The 15,811-nt window shown below is 40.5% G+C and overlaps 1 protein-coding gene across 1 annotated transcript; it reads left to right on the forward strand.

Moving 5' to 3' along the window:
- The first annotated feature begins 8,186 nt into the window (after nt 1-8,186).
- On the forward strand, nt 8,187-14,686 carry LOC115568422 (high-affinity choline transporter 1-like). Its single transcript, XM_030395692.1, has 8 exons — nt 8,187-8,397; nt 8,884-8,997; nt 9,445-9,600; nt 11,713-11,861; nt 11,971-12,114; nt 13,148-13,301; nt 13,373-13,590; nt 13,671-14,686. Exons 1-8 carry the CDS (start codon nt 8,214-8,216, stop codon nt 14,205-14,207), a joined length of 1,656 nt encoding a protein of 551 aa, XP_030251552.1. The 5' UTR covers nt 8,187-8,213; the 3' UTR covers nt 14,208-14,686.
- Nucleotides 14,687-15,811: the final 1,125 nt, after the last annotated feature.

Below are 15,811 nucleotides of genomic sequence, written 5' to 3' on the forward strand. Positions count from 1 at the left end.
CAAATTCTGCTGCTGCCCTCAAGAATATCTAGATTTAATAGATACAGAGAGATGGGAAATTTTACACAATATCTACATATCCCCATATATTCACAGCAAGTACACAAATTTGGGACAGTACACCTGTTCTAAATGCAGACATAGTACTGGAACCAGAATGCACTATCTTTTGGAGTGTTGTAAAATCCAACAATCCTGGAGGGCAGTATGCACAGCAATAAGTACAGCTACAGGGCAGCAACTGCTCAATGATCCACTTGTGTCCATGCTGGGGAGTCTACCAGACTCTCTGAGGATGCACAAAGGCCTAGTCCAGTCTCTCTTGATGTTGGCAAGGAAGAATATAATGGCAAAGTGGGTTGGTGATGATCCTCCTAATGTCCAAATGTGGAAATCTCTGATATCTGATGTTATAACCTTAGAGAGACTACGGTATTGTATTGGTGGGAAAACTAATCTGTCTTTGAAAAAATGGGAAGGGCCTCTGGCAGGGGCGAAAATCCCACTTCATAGTTGGGGGGGGGGGGGGGGGGGGGGGGGGGGGGACAATAAACAGTAACAGTTTAGAGAATAATTCCAGGGGGGGACATGGAATAAAAGTTGTAACCTGTCTTTATACAGCATCTTTTACCACAATTTGAGGCTTTAGTCCCTCTATCTCTCCAACAGGCAGGCAGAAGACCTTTCTTAGCACTGGCTGAGTCCACCTGCACATGTCTAGATTTAAAACAAAATGATTGAAATCAAATTAACATGTACACATGCAATGAATAAACTAATTATCAGGCAAACATCTAAATTTGTTTATCAGATTTCTCATAATCAGATAACTGCCTTTTTCCAGATTAAAGATATCAGATTATGCTATTTCTCTCTCTCTCTCTCTCTCTCTCTCTCTCAACCTCTCTCTCTCGCAGTGTTGCACTCAAAAGTAATAATAATTACAATAATTGCATTATACTGTATTAGTCCTTACCCTACCTGTATACAACAACACTAACTTCCACCACAGTCCATTAAATATCTTTACAATAGGTAAAAGCTCGAAACAATCCCAAAACTAAGGGAAATACATTAAAGAATCATCCAACATAAAACAATTTCTCAACAATATATATTTATTGTGTTGTCAACAAACATCTGACAACTATGCCACAAAACTGAATGTATTCTAACTCTCTATCTGTAAAACAGTTTTACAGATAGAGAATTAGAATACATACAGTTTTACAGTTAGAGAGTTAGTGCTCTTGTCCTCTCCCTCTCCTCTCCTCGCTGTCTGTGACTATCACTATCTGTAGCTTTTAACTTAGCTTAACAGCACTCGTAATTGAGTAGGCTTTTCAACAATGCAGGATAAATGTTGCAGACAGCCTGGACCTGGCGCTTTCTAGTAAATGGGATGTGTGTTGTTGTAACTTATTTAACTATGTCTGTGTGGTATAGACCTCTTACCCGGCGAAGCACGGTGTGAGTAGCAGGCTCCATCCACATGCTGCTACAGCTGCTAGCTCCGCCTGATGGAAAGAGTGTGGGGTGGACTCAACCATTTGTAAGAATGGGAGGGGGGGGTACTAAATCTTTAAAGATGTACATAGCACATTATTGCACGATTATAATGAGCACCGCTTACATTGTGCTTTCAATAAATGCTACTGCATTGTTCAAAAATGATTAATTCTGGCTCAAATTATTTGGGGGGGCAGCTTTACTGGAGAGGGGGACATGTCCCCCCTGTCCCCCCCAGGATTTCCGCCTATGGATTCGATACCAAGTAATTACAGGGCCAGTATTGCCGATACCGATACTGATACCGATACTTTTTACTTGAAAACTACTGATCATTGAATGATTTTGTACTTTTGCATTTCATAAGTTGATCATGATTATGATAATAATAAAACACAGGACAAAGTTTTTAGCCAATAAGAAAATAAAATGTAACATAATTAAATCTATAACCTATACCCTGTACCCTAAATAGGAATACTGATGTTCCTTCAGCAGATACAAAAGGGTTATTATACTCTGCCATATTCATACTACAGGTATGAGGTAGGCTATATATCTATATATAAGCATATATTTTTGAGTTCCAGGAAAACAATTAAGATTTATTTTAACTTTGTGAATATATGATAATAGTTTAAGCACTCTGCTTAAATTACATCGCTGATCACCAGTTACACTAACAACAGTAATTAATGCTGGAAATAACATTCACTTCTAGAAATTGCTACCTGGATATTTTTGAGGTTTTTGTTGAAAGGTCTCTGTCAGTAACGTCTGTCTCTGTGCCAGGGTTTGGGGGGCTCCCTCCTCCTCCTCCTCCCTCCATTTGCTTTGCAGCTCAGCATTAACTTTTGGGTGTACTGCTTTTAAATGTGTATACAAATTAGTAGTGTCACCACAGAAACGTATTGCTTTCCTGCATACGTCACAGGTAGTAGTTTCTCTGTCTGAAACTGTGAAATAACTCCAAATAGCACTCCTCTTCCTCTCCGCCATCATTAAGGGTCGCCAGTCCATCTCTGCTCTGGCAGGCAGCGCAGGAGGGGGGTGCGAGAGGCACAGTGAACCTGGATGAGAGGAGTGAGACAGGTGGAGAGGAGCGCTGTGCATAAGGACTAAGAGAGACGCTGCGCTGACACAAACTCTATGAAGAAAAACGAGTGATTTGCTGAACTTATAGAAGAGAAACAGCAACGAAAATATCGATCTCATCATGCTAGTATCGATCCGATACCAATACTCACCTTGGTATCGATACTATCAATATCTGGATCGATCTGCCCACCCCTAACATACATGCATATACACTACTGAGAATACTCATGTGTGCAAGTGCCTAGTATCAGTATATGAGAATGTGCTGGTGAAGTATGTAGGTCTGTTGTGCACTGCATCACACAAGTTACAATTATGTAGTAGCATTAGGAGGAACATTAAATAATAATTAATGATTATCACGGATAATTATTAATTATGTTAAATAGTATGATCCAATTTACATTAGATCACCTCGGGGGACCACCCTTGAAGAAGGGAAAACATAGCAAATTTACCAAATCGGTCTCTTTAAAAGGTACTAAACTGTACTATAACTGTGATTAATAATTCACTTAATAACTACAACCAAATTGACCATAACAGCTGTTAATGGTTGAAGAATTTTGGAGTTCTTGACAGTGTAGAAGCTGGCATCAGTTTGCTGCTGTTGCTAATAAATCCAAGGTTTCCTGTTGTAACTGTAAGAAAGTGAGTTACTGTTTGTGAACAGTCAGTACAGGGATGGATCAAGTTGTTAGTTACCAGAGGCTAACTCTGCAGCTCTTTAAGTTTTGCTCAAACTGTGGCTGGATGTAGCTGGATGCAGAAGGGAATTCTGAGGCGCTGTCACTACCTAAGGAATTATGACTGTGCACTGAACTGTGGTCAGAGAAGCCGTGGTCATCATATGAGCAGTTTGCTGGCTGGTCATAATTCTGGGCCAAGATTTCTTCATATGGCTCATGCTGAGGTGTCTTACCAATGGATTTGGAAGTGACAACAGTTTCCCAAACCACCTGTGTCATCACCCTTATCTCATTCAGTGAGAGGTTTCCTTGACCCACCCTAATTGCAACGCGAGTGTGAACACACAGGTGAAGGTTATTCACAAACAAAGACTTCATTGTAGGGTTCTCTTCTAAGCCTGGTACATTCTTGCCCTTAAAGTAAGCATGCCTCAAACGCATGAAATAATCTCTGGGATGCTTACGACGGGAATGTTAAACTTGGATGGCTGCAACCATCACTGTGGCTTCATCAACAGTAGAAGGGAATTCTTCTTTCAATGCCTGACAATGCTCTCTGTAGTCACTTCTGACATTGGGAGGTTGTGATTGTATAAACTTGCATACAGCTTTAGAGCTGGTCTTCCACACAAGTTTAACTTTCTCCCTCTGGGTTGCACGGCACAAGTCAATTTGATTATTGTCAAGTAAACTCAGGTAAACCTCAACATGGCGATCACAGTTGTCTGGCTCAAAATGTTCAATGTTTCACATGGCTGGTAGCACGCTGTGGCTCCATCTCTGGCTCTGCTTCTTACTCAGGCGGAAATGCAAGGTAGTAACAGCCATATATAAACTTCTGTGTATCACAGAATGGGTGGCATGCTGTGATTAACATGAAGAACACTTAAATTGTCATCAAATTATGACAACTTGACTACAATGCATTGAATACAGGATTTTCAAATGCTGAACTGAAATTCTCACAGTTTCTACAGAGCACTTTCAACTTGTATCGATAACAGCATTAGTAAATGGCTCAAAGTGGCAGTTAATAACCGACAACATTTTGGTTGATCAAATGGGTTATAAATTTGATTGATAAATCAATTCTCATCACACTGCAATTATTTGTAAGTGCAAATCAACATCTACTCCTGTAGTAGACTAGTGGTTAAATATAGCGAATTTTGGGCTAAAGGGTTCAAGATGTGAATTTTTAGTTCCGTCCAAATTATGCTGAAATTAATATTGCCCATGTATGAATGATTACCAGCAGTACAATGCCTCACATGGGGCTCCATATGTTGGGCTTTGCATTACACTGGGCATAATGAAGTAGTGTTTATGCAACACTAAAATTGAGTTGTAGGTTAAATTTAATAACAGCTAGTAATGGTTGAAGGATTTTGGATTTCTTGACAGTGTAGAAGTTGGTAACATTCACTCTTACACAATATTAAATAGACAGCAAGAAGGTTCAAAAGTCTTTTATTCAACATGAAGATGAAAACACACAATGTCACTAACATGTACTATATATAGGTATCTCTTTGTGTGTTAGTGTGGGTGTGTGTGAGTGTGTGCGTGCATGCGTGCACAAAGAAACAATGTTGCTGCCTCCCAGGGTGAAAAACAGGAAGTGCACATTGAACAGCTATTACATGATCCTTGTTGGATCAATGCAGCACATACTGAAGCACCATTTTAATGTCATAACATTAATATTTCAAAGAACAGAAACAGTATCAAACAAATTCATCTTCCTCGCCACATCTTCCAGTCCCTCTTTTTCACAGACACATACTGAATTCCAGATAATCTAGCATTATTATATTTTTCTTGTAATGTGAATTTCATAGAGTGGTGTAATTTGCAGTCCCGAAACCTGGAAATAGGTCAGCATTTATGCAAATCCAGTGTAAATCCCAAGTTTTATCATAATACCATATAATATTGATTCTTTTCACCACTCTATACTGAATTTGTGCTCTTTTATTGATATATGTTTGTTTTTAATAAAATATTGGACTTTGTTTCCTGGGGGCTCTAAATGATGAACTACTTCTTAATGTGAGATGGTGGTTCTGTAACTTTTTGATGGGATGAAAATTATTTGTAATGGTTTTTTCCCACTTATCCATTCCATTTGTTGTATCTTTCCTCACAAATAATTGTACATATTTTCTTGATGTATGAATTTTCTGATTTGGTCTAGATGTGTGTGATAGTATTTTGCATGATGTTTGTCTATAATGTGATCTGACTGGTCCACATGGGTCTACCAACCTATTTTAAGATTAGGAAGTTTCCTCCTATTATCTTGTAAGATAACCCGACGAAGGCCTTTGTACTGTACTGAAACGTTGTTATTAAAATTAATTTTTGATTGCAAGTGAGGTGAACAGTATGCAGGAGTTTTTTGTCCTGATTTTGTCAACCCCTCTTTGGCACCAGGATGACATAATTTCTCTCCATGATCAGTGGAATCATTTGCACATTCAGCGTCCTATACAGATATATATGTATGTATATATATATATACATATATACATACTGATATATATGTATGTATATATATATGTATACATATATATATATATATATATATATATATATATATATATATATATATGTATATATAAATACACGTATGTATGTATGTATGTACGTATGTCAAGAGATATACTTTATTTTTCCCCAGGGGAAACCTTTTAAGTCACAGTTCAACACTGTATGTGATGGAAATGTTGTACTTCATGAAGAGAGATGTGAATTGAAGTCTTAGACAGGAATGTTCAGTATAACTGTTAACTTAATGTGACCTGTGACCTGTGACCTTGTTTTAGGTTGTTTTATTACCCATGTAAGGTACTGAGTAATCACTGAAGGTTATCACTTTTTACCTCCTCTGTGAATTATTTCTTTAATTGCAGGAGGGCATAAATTAGTAACTATCAGAGTGAAAACGCACCCACAGAGACTGATAATTACCATGCTTTTCTCCTTCATTTTGAAACAGACCTGCAACCTACTCCTCAAAATCCAGCAGATGCACAGCATAGAGGTAAGTTCATACACTGATGTTGATTATGTTTTCGTCGGGAGCAAGGAGGAGGATGACAAGCGGGAGACTTTTGTTTTTTTCAGTTTAAAAACTGTTAAATCCAAGTGACATTACTGTGTGAGGTAGCCAACTTTTAACATCACCTGAGTATTTCTGTGTTGTTCTACAGTTACTTTATTCTGAAACTCCAACAACATTAAGTGTTTTTTACTTTTACTTTTTATGACAGCTATAGTTACCAACATTACTTTCCAATTAAGATGTTAAAAATATATGAAAATAATAAAAAAAAATGTTTTACAGTACATTAATTTACCCAGCAGGATTAATGCATGATTGACAGGTGGATGTCAGGTGTACTTAGGTGAACATTACTTCCTTTCTTCTGTCTCCACCCCATGAAACTTGTGAACCCCAGGTTCTTAACTCTGAGTCTAGCTGTATACCACCTTCACGGGCTGTGTAACGACAAGTATGATATCTGCTTTTACAAAGCTGAAGACCCATCATGCTGGTTTTTACAAGAAATGTCAGGTATTAGGTTTTCTGAGTGCATGGGGGAGGCATTTTTTTTTCCACAAGAAAATCTGCCTTACAAGAGAACTGGACCATGCCTAGCCCGGTGGGGAAGGGCTGAGTTTACTTTGGCATTCGCAAGTGAATGTCCAACTGAGAGCTGCAACATGTTTTGAGAGCAATGTGTGAGCAGCTTATTCCATAGGCACATCCTTAAAATCCCATTGGAGAAGTCTGAACAGTTAGGGAGGACAGATTGATAGACTGGTTCTCTATAACCCTCACCTTCACTGGGCTAGTTAGCTGGCCAACCAAGCTCAATTTTTCCCGCAAAAAATTAAGGAAGAGGCATTGTTTTTACCTGGTCGTATCCCCAGGTAACAGTGGAGCGACCGGAATAACTGCAGAAAATCACAGAGCATAAGAGAGAACCCAGCTGATGGAGGAGGCAAAGAAGGGGAAGAGGCAGGCGTTCACTCAGTGGAGAGCAGCAGTCTTTTGTCAAAGTCTGTTCCCTTGCTTGTTGTGGAATTTTGTCTCGCTTGACCTTCCAGGAGAGATGAAGAAGACTCAGAGACACCGATGACTTACGTTGAGATAGTTTATAGAACATGGCCATGAAGGAGCAACATAACATCATGTCTGTCTGCACAGAGTGTTGCCATGATAATCCTAACAAGTCTTCCCAAGTGTCCAAATTATATATTACAGTTTCAGTGCTTTGATTCATGGTTATCTGTTTAATAACATAGCAAGGGGGGTGATGCAGAACCTCTCCCCTGTAGCCAGAGGACTCAGAGGTAAAATAGGTCAGAAACCTATCACTTGTTCTGTAAACATAGATAGATCGAAGGCCTCCTTCCACTTGGTAATTGCACATTTTTGGCAGAAGCTCCTATGTGGTCAAATAACTCTAAACACGGGGGAAACACATTGGTGCTGTTTACTTAAGACAGGCATGACTCAGATTATCATTCAAACGGTCACAAATGCTGCAACAAATAAAGTGGCAGAGGAGGGATCGCAAAAACGAACTCTACTGAAAAGATACAGCATGTGGATAAAAAGCTATAATTCACACTATGGGTAAAGTAAATATTATCTTAATGGTTGTGTTAAAGCCACGAGTAACAAAAAAGAGGCTGTGGCAGATGTCAATGAATGCCACTCGTACTTTTTCTTATCTCACTATAAGTGAAGTGAGGAAATCAGGCAAGTCTGTCACTCCCACAAGTAAAAGTTGGTCACATGTTTTTTTTCCACTCCTCAGTTGGTGTAATTTGGTGACTGAATTATGTTCTTTATTGTCTTAACATGAAATGAATGCAGACAGCCACTCCATCAGTCAGTGCACGATGAGCCTCAATGTCCCAGGACTGGTGTCGATGGTGTTCTTCTACCTGCTGGTGCTTGGCACCGGCATCTGGGCCTCCATGAAGTCCAAGCGGATGAAGAAGAGCAGCCAGGCAGACCAGACGGAGGTCAGTCTGCTGGGCAACAGAGGGATCAGCCTTGCGGTGGGAGTCTTCACCTTGACAGGTTTGTTTCGGCCTGCCATACACACCATTACTGCTGTATCACTTCATGATTTCCCACACTATGGGTTGGACAAAAGAGAAGTAGAATAACTAAGTCCTCCTGACTACCCAGTCTCCTCTGATTGCTCAGCTCACACATTCCAGACCCAGGACCTTGAACAACAACAGAGCAGCTGTGCTTCCTCAATTATTACTTTCCAAACTGTCTGTGTTACACTGAAAATGTGTGATATGGTGACGTAGTGTGCACAAGAACCTAGAACACGCTGTAGGAGTGGGAAAAAAACAAACAGAGAAGGCATGTCTGGGGCGCCTTTTAGCTCAGTTGGTAGAGCGGGCGTCCTGTGTGCTGAGGCTCTGCAGTGGACCCGGGTTTGACTCCCGACCTGGGTCCCTTTGCTGCGTGTCACTCCCCCCTCTCTCTCCCTGTTTCCTGTCACCCTCTTCAGCCCTTCTGTCAATAAAGCCATGCATATGCTTCCTGCAGCTACATGGGTTGGAGGAGGCTTCATCGTTGGTGTGACAGAGGTGGTGTACAATCCAACCATGGGACTGACCTGGGCTGTTGTGCCATTAGGAGGCACTCTGTCTTTAGTGGCTGGTAAGACGTTTTTCCGTTTATTTCTCATTAACATATAACATATTAAAATGTTTCAGTCTCAGTCCATGTGATGTCACAGCTGGGCAAAATATCAACATATCAATATCAATATTAGCACCTCTGTGTGTGTGTGTGGTCTGTGAAATAACAAAAGAGAATAATCATTAACATCAGGCTGCTTCACTGACGGAAGTTAGCAGCGTCCTCGTTCCTTCCATGATAAACCGATGAGATTTTTTAATTGGATTATGGATTGCTGCAGAAAATAATCTCTGTGGCAAATACAAGTTTATGATGCTTACATGTTTTATTCAGAAAAATTATGCTTGAATGTGACAGTGTTACAGATATGCAATCTCAAATTGGTGTTCCTCTTTAAACAGAGAAAATGAAGGAGTACATGCAGTGCCACAGATCTGTCTCCCTTTGTGTGATTTAATTATTAAGGTGGGCTCTTCTTTGCCAAGAGAATGAGAGACAGAAAATATGTGACGATGATGGACCCCTTCCAGATCAAGTATGGAAATCTGATAAGTGGAGTTCTATCTGTGGCGCTGCTGATAGCTGACATACTCTGGGTTACAGGAACTCTTATTGGTTTAGGTAAGTGACAATGATACAGGTTTTCTCACATTCTCTTTCCATTTGCATTCATACATTCTGTACCATCTTTCATTGTACCTAATAACCATGAACTTGTCATTCGTTTGCTTGAACATGTTAATAGGGGCGTCGATATAGGTTTTCTTTTAGGTATTCTCTAAAAGTCCCAATTTTTAGGATTACTGATTGCAATGTGACAAACGTGATGAAATCTGTTTTACACTTGCGAAGCTTAGCAGCAGGCATTGTGTTTTTGTGACAGAATAATAATTCCAGGACATGTTTCCATACCTTCGTGACGTGACAGGACAAAAAAACATCTTGTTATGCTGTGAACCTGTCACCTGTCAAATAGTTTTTGCACTTAATCTGAAAGCATGCTTGAATCATTTCAGTTTATCAGCTTGTTAGACTGTGGTTCGAATACTTTACATTCCAGTTTTAAATACTGACACTTAACCCTGAAATGCTTCGATATACAGTCAGGTCCATAAATATTGGGCCATCGACACAATTCTCTTCTTTTTGGCTCTATACACCACTACAATGGATATGAAATGAAACGAACAAGATGTGCTTTAACTGCAGACTTTCAGCTTTAATTTGAGGGTATTTAGGTGTGGGCTATTCCCTCGTTATGTCATCATCAATTAAGCAGGTCAAAGGTCTGGAGTTGATTCCAGGTGTGACATTTGCATTTGGAATCTGTTGCTGTTACCTCTCAATATGAGATCCAAGGAGCTGTCACTGTCAGTGAAGCAAGCCATCATTAGGCTGAAAAATCTAAACAAACCCATCAGAGAAATAGCAAAAAACCTTAGGTGTGGCCAAATCAACTGTTTGGAACATTCTTAAAAAGAAAGAATGCACCTGTGAGCTCAGCAACACCAAAAGACCTGGAAGACCACGGAAAACAACTGTGGTGGACAGAATAATTCTTTGCCTGGTGAAGAAAAACCCCTTCACAACAGTTGGCCAGACCAACAACACTCTCCAGGAGGTAAGTGTATGTGTTTCAAAGTCAACAATCAAAAGAAGACTTCACCAGAGTGAATTCAGAGGGTTCACCACAAGATGTAAACCATTGGTGAGTCTCAAAAACAGGAAGACCAGATTAGAATTTGCCAAACAACACCTAAAAAAGACTTTACAGTTCTGGAAGAACAACCTATGGACAGATGAGACCCAGATCAACTTGTACCACAGTGATGGGAAGAGAAGAGTGTGCAGAAGGAAAGGAACTGCCAATGGAACTAGTTCCCTTGTATTTATTGATTATGTAACTGCTGACAAAAGCAGCAGGATGAATTCTTGAAGTGTTTCGATCAATATTATCTGCTCATATTCAGCCAAATGCTTCAGAACTCATTGGACGGCGCTTCACAGTGCAGATGGACAATGACCCAAAGCATACTGCAAGAGTTTTTTGAGGCAAATAATTGGAATGATATGCAATGGCCAAGTCAATCACCTGACCTGAATCCAATTGAGCATGCATTTCATTTGCTGAGGACCAAACTGAAGGGAAAATGCCCCAAGAACAAGCAGGAACTGAAGACCGTTGCAGTAAAGGCCTGGTGGAGCATCACCAGGGATGAAGCCCAGCGTCTGGTGATGTCTATGCCTTCCAAACTTCAGGCTGTAATCGACTGCAAAGAATTTGCAACCAAGTATTAAACATTGAAAGTTTGATTTATGAGTGTTTAGTTTGTCCCATTACTTTTGGCCCCTTAAAAAGTGGGAATCATGTATAGAAACTGTTGTAAATCCTACACCGTTCACTTGATTTGGATGTAAATAACCTCAAATTAAAGCTGAAAGTCTGCAGTTAGAGCACATCTTGTTCGTTTCATTTCAAGAGCCAAAAAGAAGAGAATTGTGTCGATGTCCCAATATTTATGGACCTGACTGTAGCTTAGAAAAATTAAGCGTGAAAATTATATGTAACGATAACCAACTACGACCATGATCTGTTGTTTTAATGAACGGAAAAAAAATCGTCCATCTTCAATCACACTGATGAGCACAGTGGATTTCATGGTAAACAGAAAGAGAAATTATTCTGAAATAGTGTTAAATGTATTCAGTTTGTACATGAGCTTAACTTCATAGGTGCAACTATGAGTGTGATCCTGGATCTGCCCTACACCATTTGTATTTGGATCTCTGCTGCTGTAGCCATCGTCTATACACTGATGGGAGGCCTCTACTCTGTGGCCTACACAGACGTCATACAGCTGACCCTCATATTCATTAGTTTGGTGAGTTCTTAACTTATATCAAAAAAAATTTCTTCCAAAACGTGGAAATATCAATTGAATATGCACATTTCAAAACATGTACGTCTGTGGTTCATTGTTTTTTCTGCAGTGGTTATGTGTTCCCTTCATCCTGACGTACCAACACTCAGCTGACATCACCAAGACCGCTTTCAACTTCATCTACCAGGCTCCCTGGATCGGTTCAGTGGATGGAGACACAGCGTGGAGGTGGATTGATAATTTCTTGTTATTGGTAAGGACTACATTCAGTAATTTTGTAAAGTTGCTTGGTTTGTATACATGCGGTCACTGATGACTAAAGAAGGAATCTGCATTGGGTTGCTATGTGCTGCAGAATAACTTGTCCTTACTGGATGTGCACTTGTGAAGCAGTAGTTGCTCTCAACTAGTTTTGTGGGTTGCCTCAGGGGATGCTGTTTTGGACTCATTTCATTGTTTAATTGTACTGTACATACTAGAGTGCCCGACCGATTTATTGGTGAGCCGATATTATCGGCCGATATTAGGCATTTTCCAAACTATCGGTATCTGCATTTATAATGGCCGATAAATGAATATTTAAAAAATTAAATAAAAACGGACTTAAAGGAGAACTTCGGTCGATTTAAACATGCAGCTTCATTGCTCAAGCTACCCTTGACTTGCCAGTACCGAAGACGCGGACACATTTGGTCCAACCATTACAGAGCTCCGTGAACGGAGACCTAGCATTGACAGCTAACAGCATGGGGTCAGAACTTTACACTGGGTTTTAAACGTCTTAACATGCTCCACATCTCACACCTAATGTTGTGCAACAACAGCAGACACCTTAGCACACAGCACTGTAGCGTGTATGACTCAAAATGAATAAAAAAGGAATGGAATACGTTTCCGTCTCCGCCAGTGAGGGAGTAAGTGCACGCTCGACGGATTGACTATATATGATGATATATACATATAAAAACTCAGAATATCGGATTTTTAACTCACCAAATATTTGTATCGGTATCGTCCCCAAAAATCCTTTATCGGTCGGACTCTAGTACATACTCCTGTAGGACACTTGATCCAGCGTTTTGGTTCTGCATTTTCTCACTGTCATGTGGGTGACTGAAAACAGTAACAAATAGATCTGTGGGGGTTGCTCATACAACACATTTCCAACAATCATTATTTTAATCACAAGTAATGCATTTTTTCAACGTAATGATACTAGCAGGCTCAAAGAAAAAGTTTTTCAAAAAGAAACAAACAGTAGAACATTCCTTTCTCTTTGTTCCCAGTCTCTAAGTAATCTGGGATATCAGACCTTCCACCAGAGGATTTTGTCAGCCTCCTCATCATTCACAGCCAGGATCAGCTGCTTCATTGCAGCTCCCCTTCTCCTCGTATTTGGAATCCCGTCTGTCTTGATTGGAGCTGTCGCGGCATCAACAGGTACAGTGATAAAATTAAAAAGAAGAAAAACTAGTGAGACCACATTATTCATGTCACATTTTTGGCGTCAGATTGGAACATGACCACGTATGGATCCCCGTCCCCGTACGAGCGGGGTGAAGGCAGTCAGATTCTGCCCATTGCTCTGCAGCACTTAGCACCAAACTACATCTCCATCGTCAGTATCGGAGCAATAGCTGCTGCAGTGATGTCATCTACGGACGCTGCTTTATTGTCCTCCGCCTCCATCTTCACATCCAACATCTATAAGAACATCCTGAGGACCAAGGTAAGAGGAGACCAGAGGAGAAGATCAGAATCATGGCTGTTTCTTTTATGTTTCAGCTTCAATGATTTTCCCCCTTGCAGGCATCAGATCGAGAGCTCCAGTGGGTGATCCGTGCCACCGTGGTGTTGGTGGGCTTGGCTGGCACATCACTCACCTTCTTACAGAACAGCATCATGTTTTTCTGGATCCTGGGCTCAGACATAACCTACACCATCATGTTCCCTCAACTCGTCTGCGTCCTCTTCTGTGACGTCTCCAATGGCTACGGCTCCATCATGGGCTTGCTTGTTGGAGTGCTGATGAGAGTGCTGAGTGGCGAGCCATCGATAGGGTTGCCAGTCATTCTCCACTTCCCAGGTTGCACTCTTGAGGATAGTGTTTATGTCCAGCACTCTCCTGTGAGGACAATCTGCATGTTGTCCAACCTGGTTGCCACTTTGATGTTCTCCTACCTGGCTTCACTGCTCTTCAATAAAGGAGTGATTCCTGAGAGGTGGGAGGTTTATAAAGTGAAAACCCAAAAACCGACATCCAACTCGGCATCATTAAGAGACAAGGAGAAACCTGAAGTTCACAATGACACTGAAGCCATGTTGACCACAAATCTGCAGGACTGAAAGAGAAATGGTTCAGTGAGATGTCTCGTGGGGAGCTACATTATGATGTCTCTGTTTTTGTGTGCTGTGTGTTGTACTTGATATGCCCAGGAGCAAATTTGTTGTTGGGACCCACAGAAGAAGCCGTTCACCATAGATTTCAAAATGGACTCTGAAATACAAGATGAGATTAACCAACGCCAAGTGAATAATCATCTGATTGATGATAAATTTAAAAGCTTTTATGAGAAATTCTATAGCTCAGAAATTGACTTAAATAAGCTTCTTCCTAAACAATTTAAATATCCCACAATTGTCAGATGATCAAGCTGATATACTGGAGGGCCCCATTTCCTTATTTGAGATTGATACGGCTATATCCTCACTCCATTCAGGGAAATCCCCGGGGTTAGATGGATTCCCAGTTGACATTTTTTTGAAAGGCAAGTTCAATAAAATACTACTGAGGGGTTTTCAATAAATCTGTTGAGAACTTCAAACTCCCAGACTCAATGTATATGGCTAATATAACCCTAATACTAAAGAATAATAAAAACCCAGAACTGTGCTCGTCATATCAGCCAATAAGGTTGCTTGGAGTGGACATGAAAATACTGTCTAAGGTACAAGCTTGTATCGCATTTCTGCAAATGCATTTTAATTTAAATATTAGTCACAATTTGATTCCATAAGTTGCAGCCAGTATACACAGGTCAGGGTTAAACAGCCTCCCTGCTGTTAGCCATGAGGACTAATGTGTGTTGTAGTTGTTGTTGTTGTTGTCTTGTTAACTTTTACTTAATGTTGCGGTCAGCAAAACGATCTGCTTATGGTAGGCCCATTCGTATTAATATTACTCCATGTGGACTGTTACGATAGGGAGAGTTGCAGGATGCTGCGCAGCGGCTGGTGTCCTTGCTGCAGAGTGCCATATCTGAGCCTGCACCTAGAAACAGTGAGGATCGTTGTTATTATCGCCTTAACATTGTCTATTTACATGTTTAAATGCATTTCATGATGAATTAACACAATATTACCAGTGGGAGCTAAAACTCAGCAAAGGCGAGGGAGTTGAAGGCACAGAGAGTGACGGTGAGCGTGCAGAGTGGTTTTAATGCGCGCGGATTTTGGCACTGAAATGACGCCATACTGCCTGTCCTCAAGTTCTCTTCTTCTGGATTCTTCTGGGCCCAACAACTGCAAGCTACATTTACTGCAGGCCCAAACAACTTCTCCTCACTGCAGTGACACAAGGTCCTGGTAGTATTCCAGATCAGTTAGCACCAGCACCAAATTTCACAATCTGAGGAACACGAAGTAAGTTAGCACCGAGCTGCTATCGCTGCAGAGGACAGGAGCGACCAATTTCCCCCACCAGCTGTCTTTCATCAGATCTTAAACACTTTTTACGTGGCAATGCTTGTTGTTTTTGTCATACCCTGATCTACCAAATCTAAAGCCAATAAAAGACAAATGCTCAGATGCAGTGTTTGTTGACAAGCTCAGTCTCTTGCATTATTGTCAGACCAAAAAGTCAATACATGTTTGCTTTGTACTTATTTTAAAGTTTTTTTATCCTCTCCTGTAAAAATGACAAACCAAATCCTCCAACCACGGATACATTA

The sequence above is a fragment of the Sparus aurata genome, chromosome 18 (genome assembly GCF_900880675.1).
Source record: "Sparus aurata chromosome 18, fSpaAur1.1, whole genome shotgun sequence".
Taxonomy (NCBI): domain Eukaryota; kingdom Metazoa; phylum Chordata; class Actinopteri; order Spariformes; family Sparidae; genus Sparus; species Sparus aurata.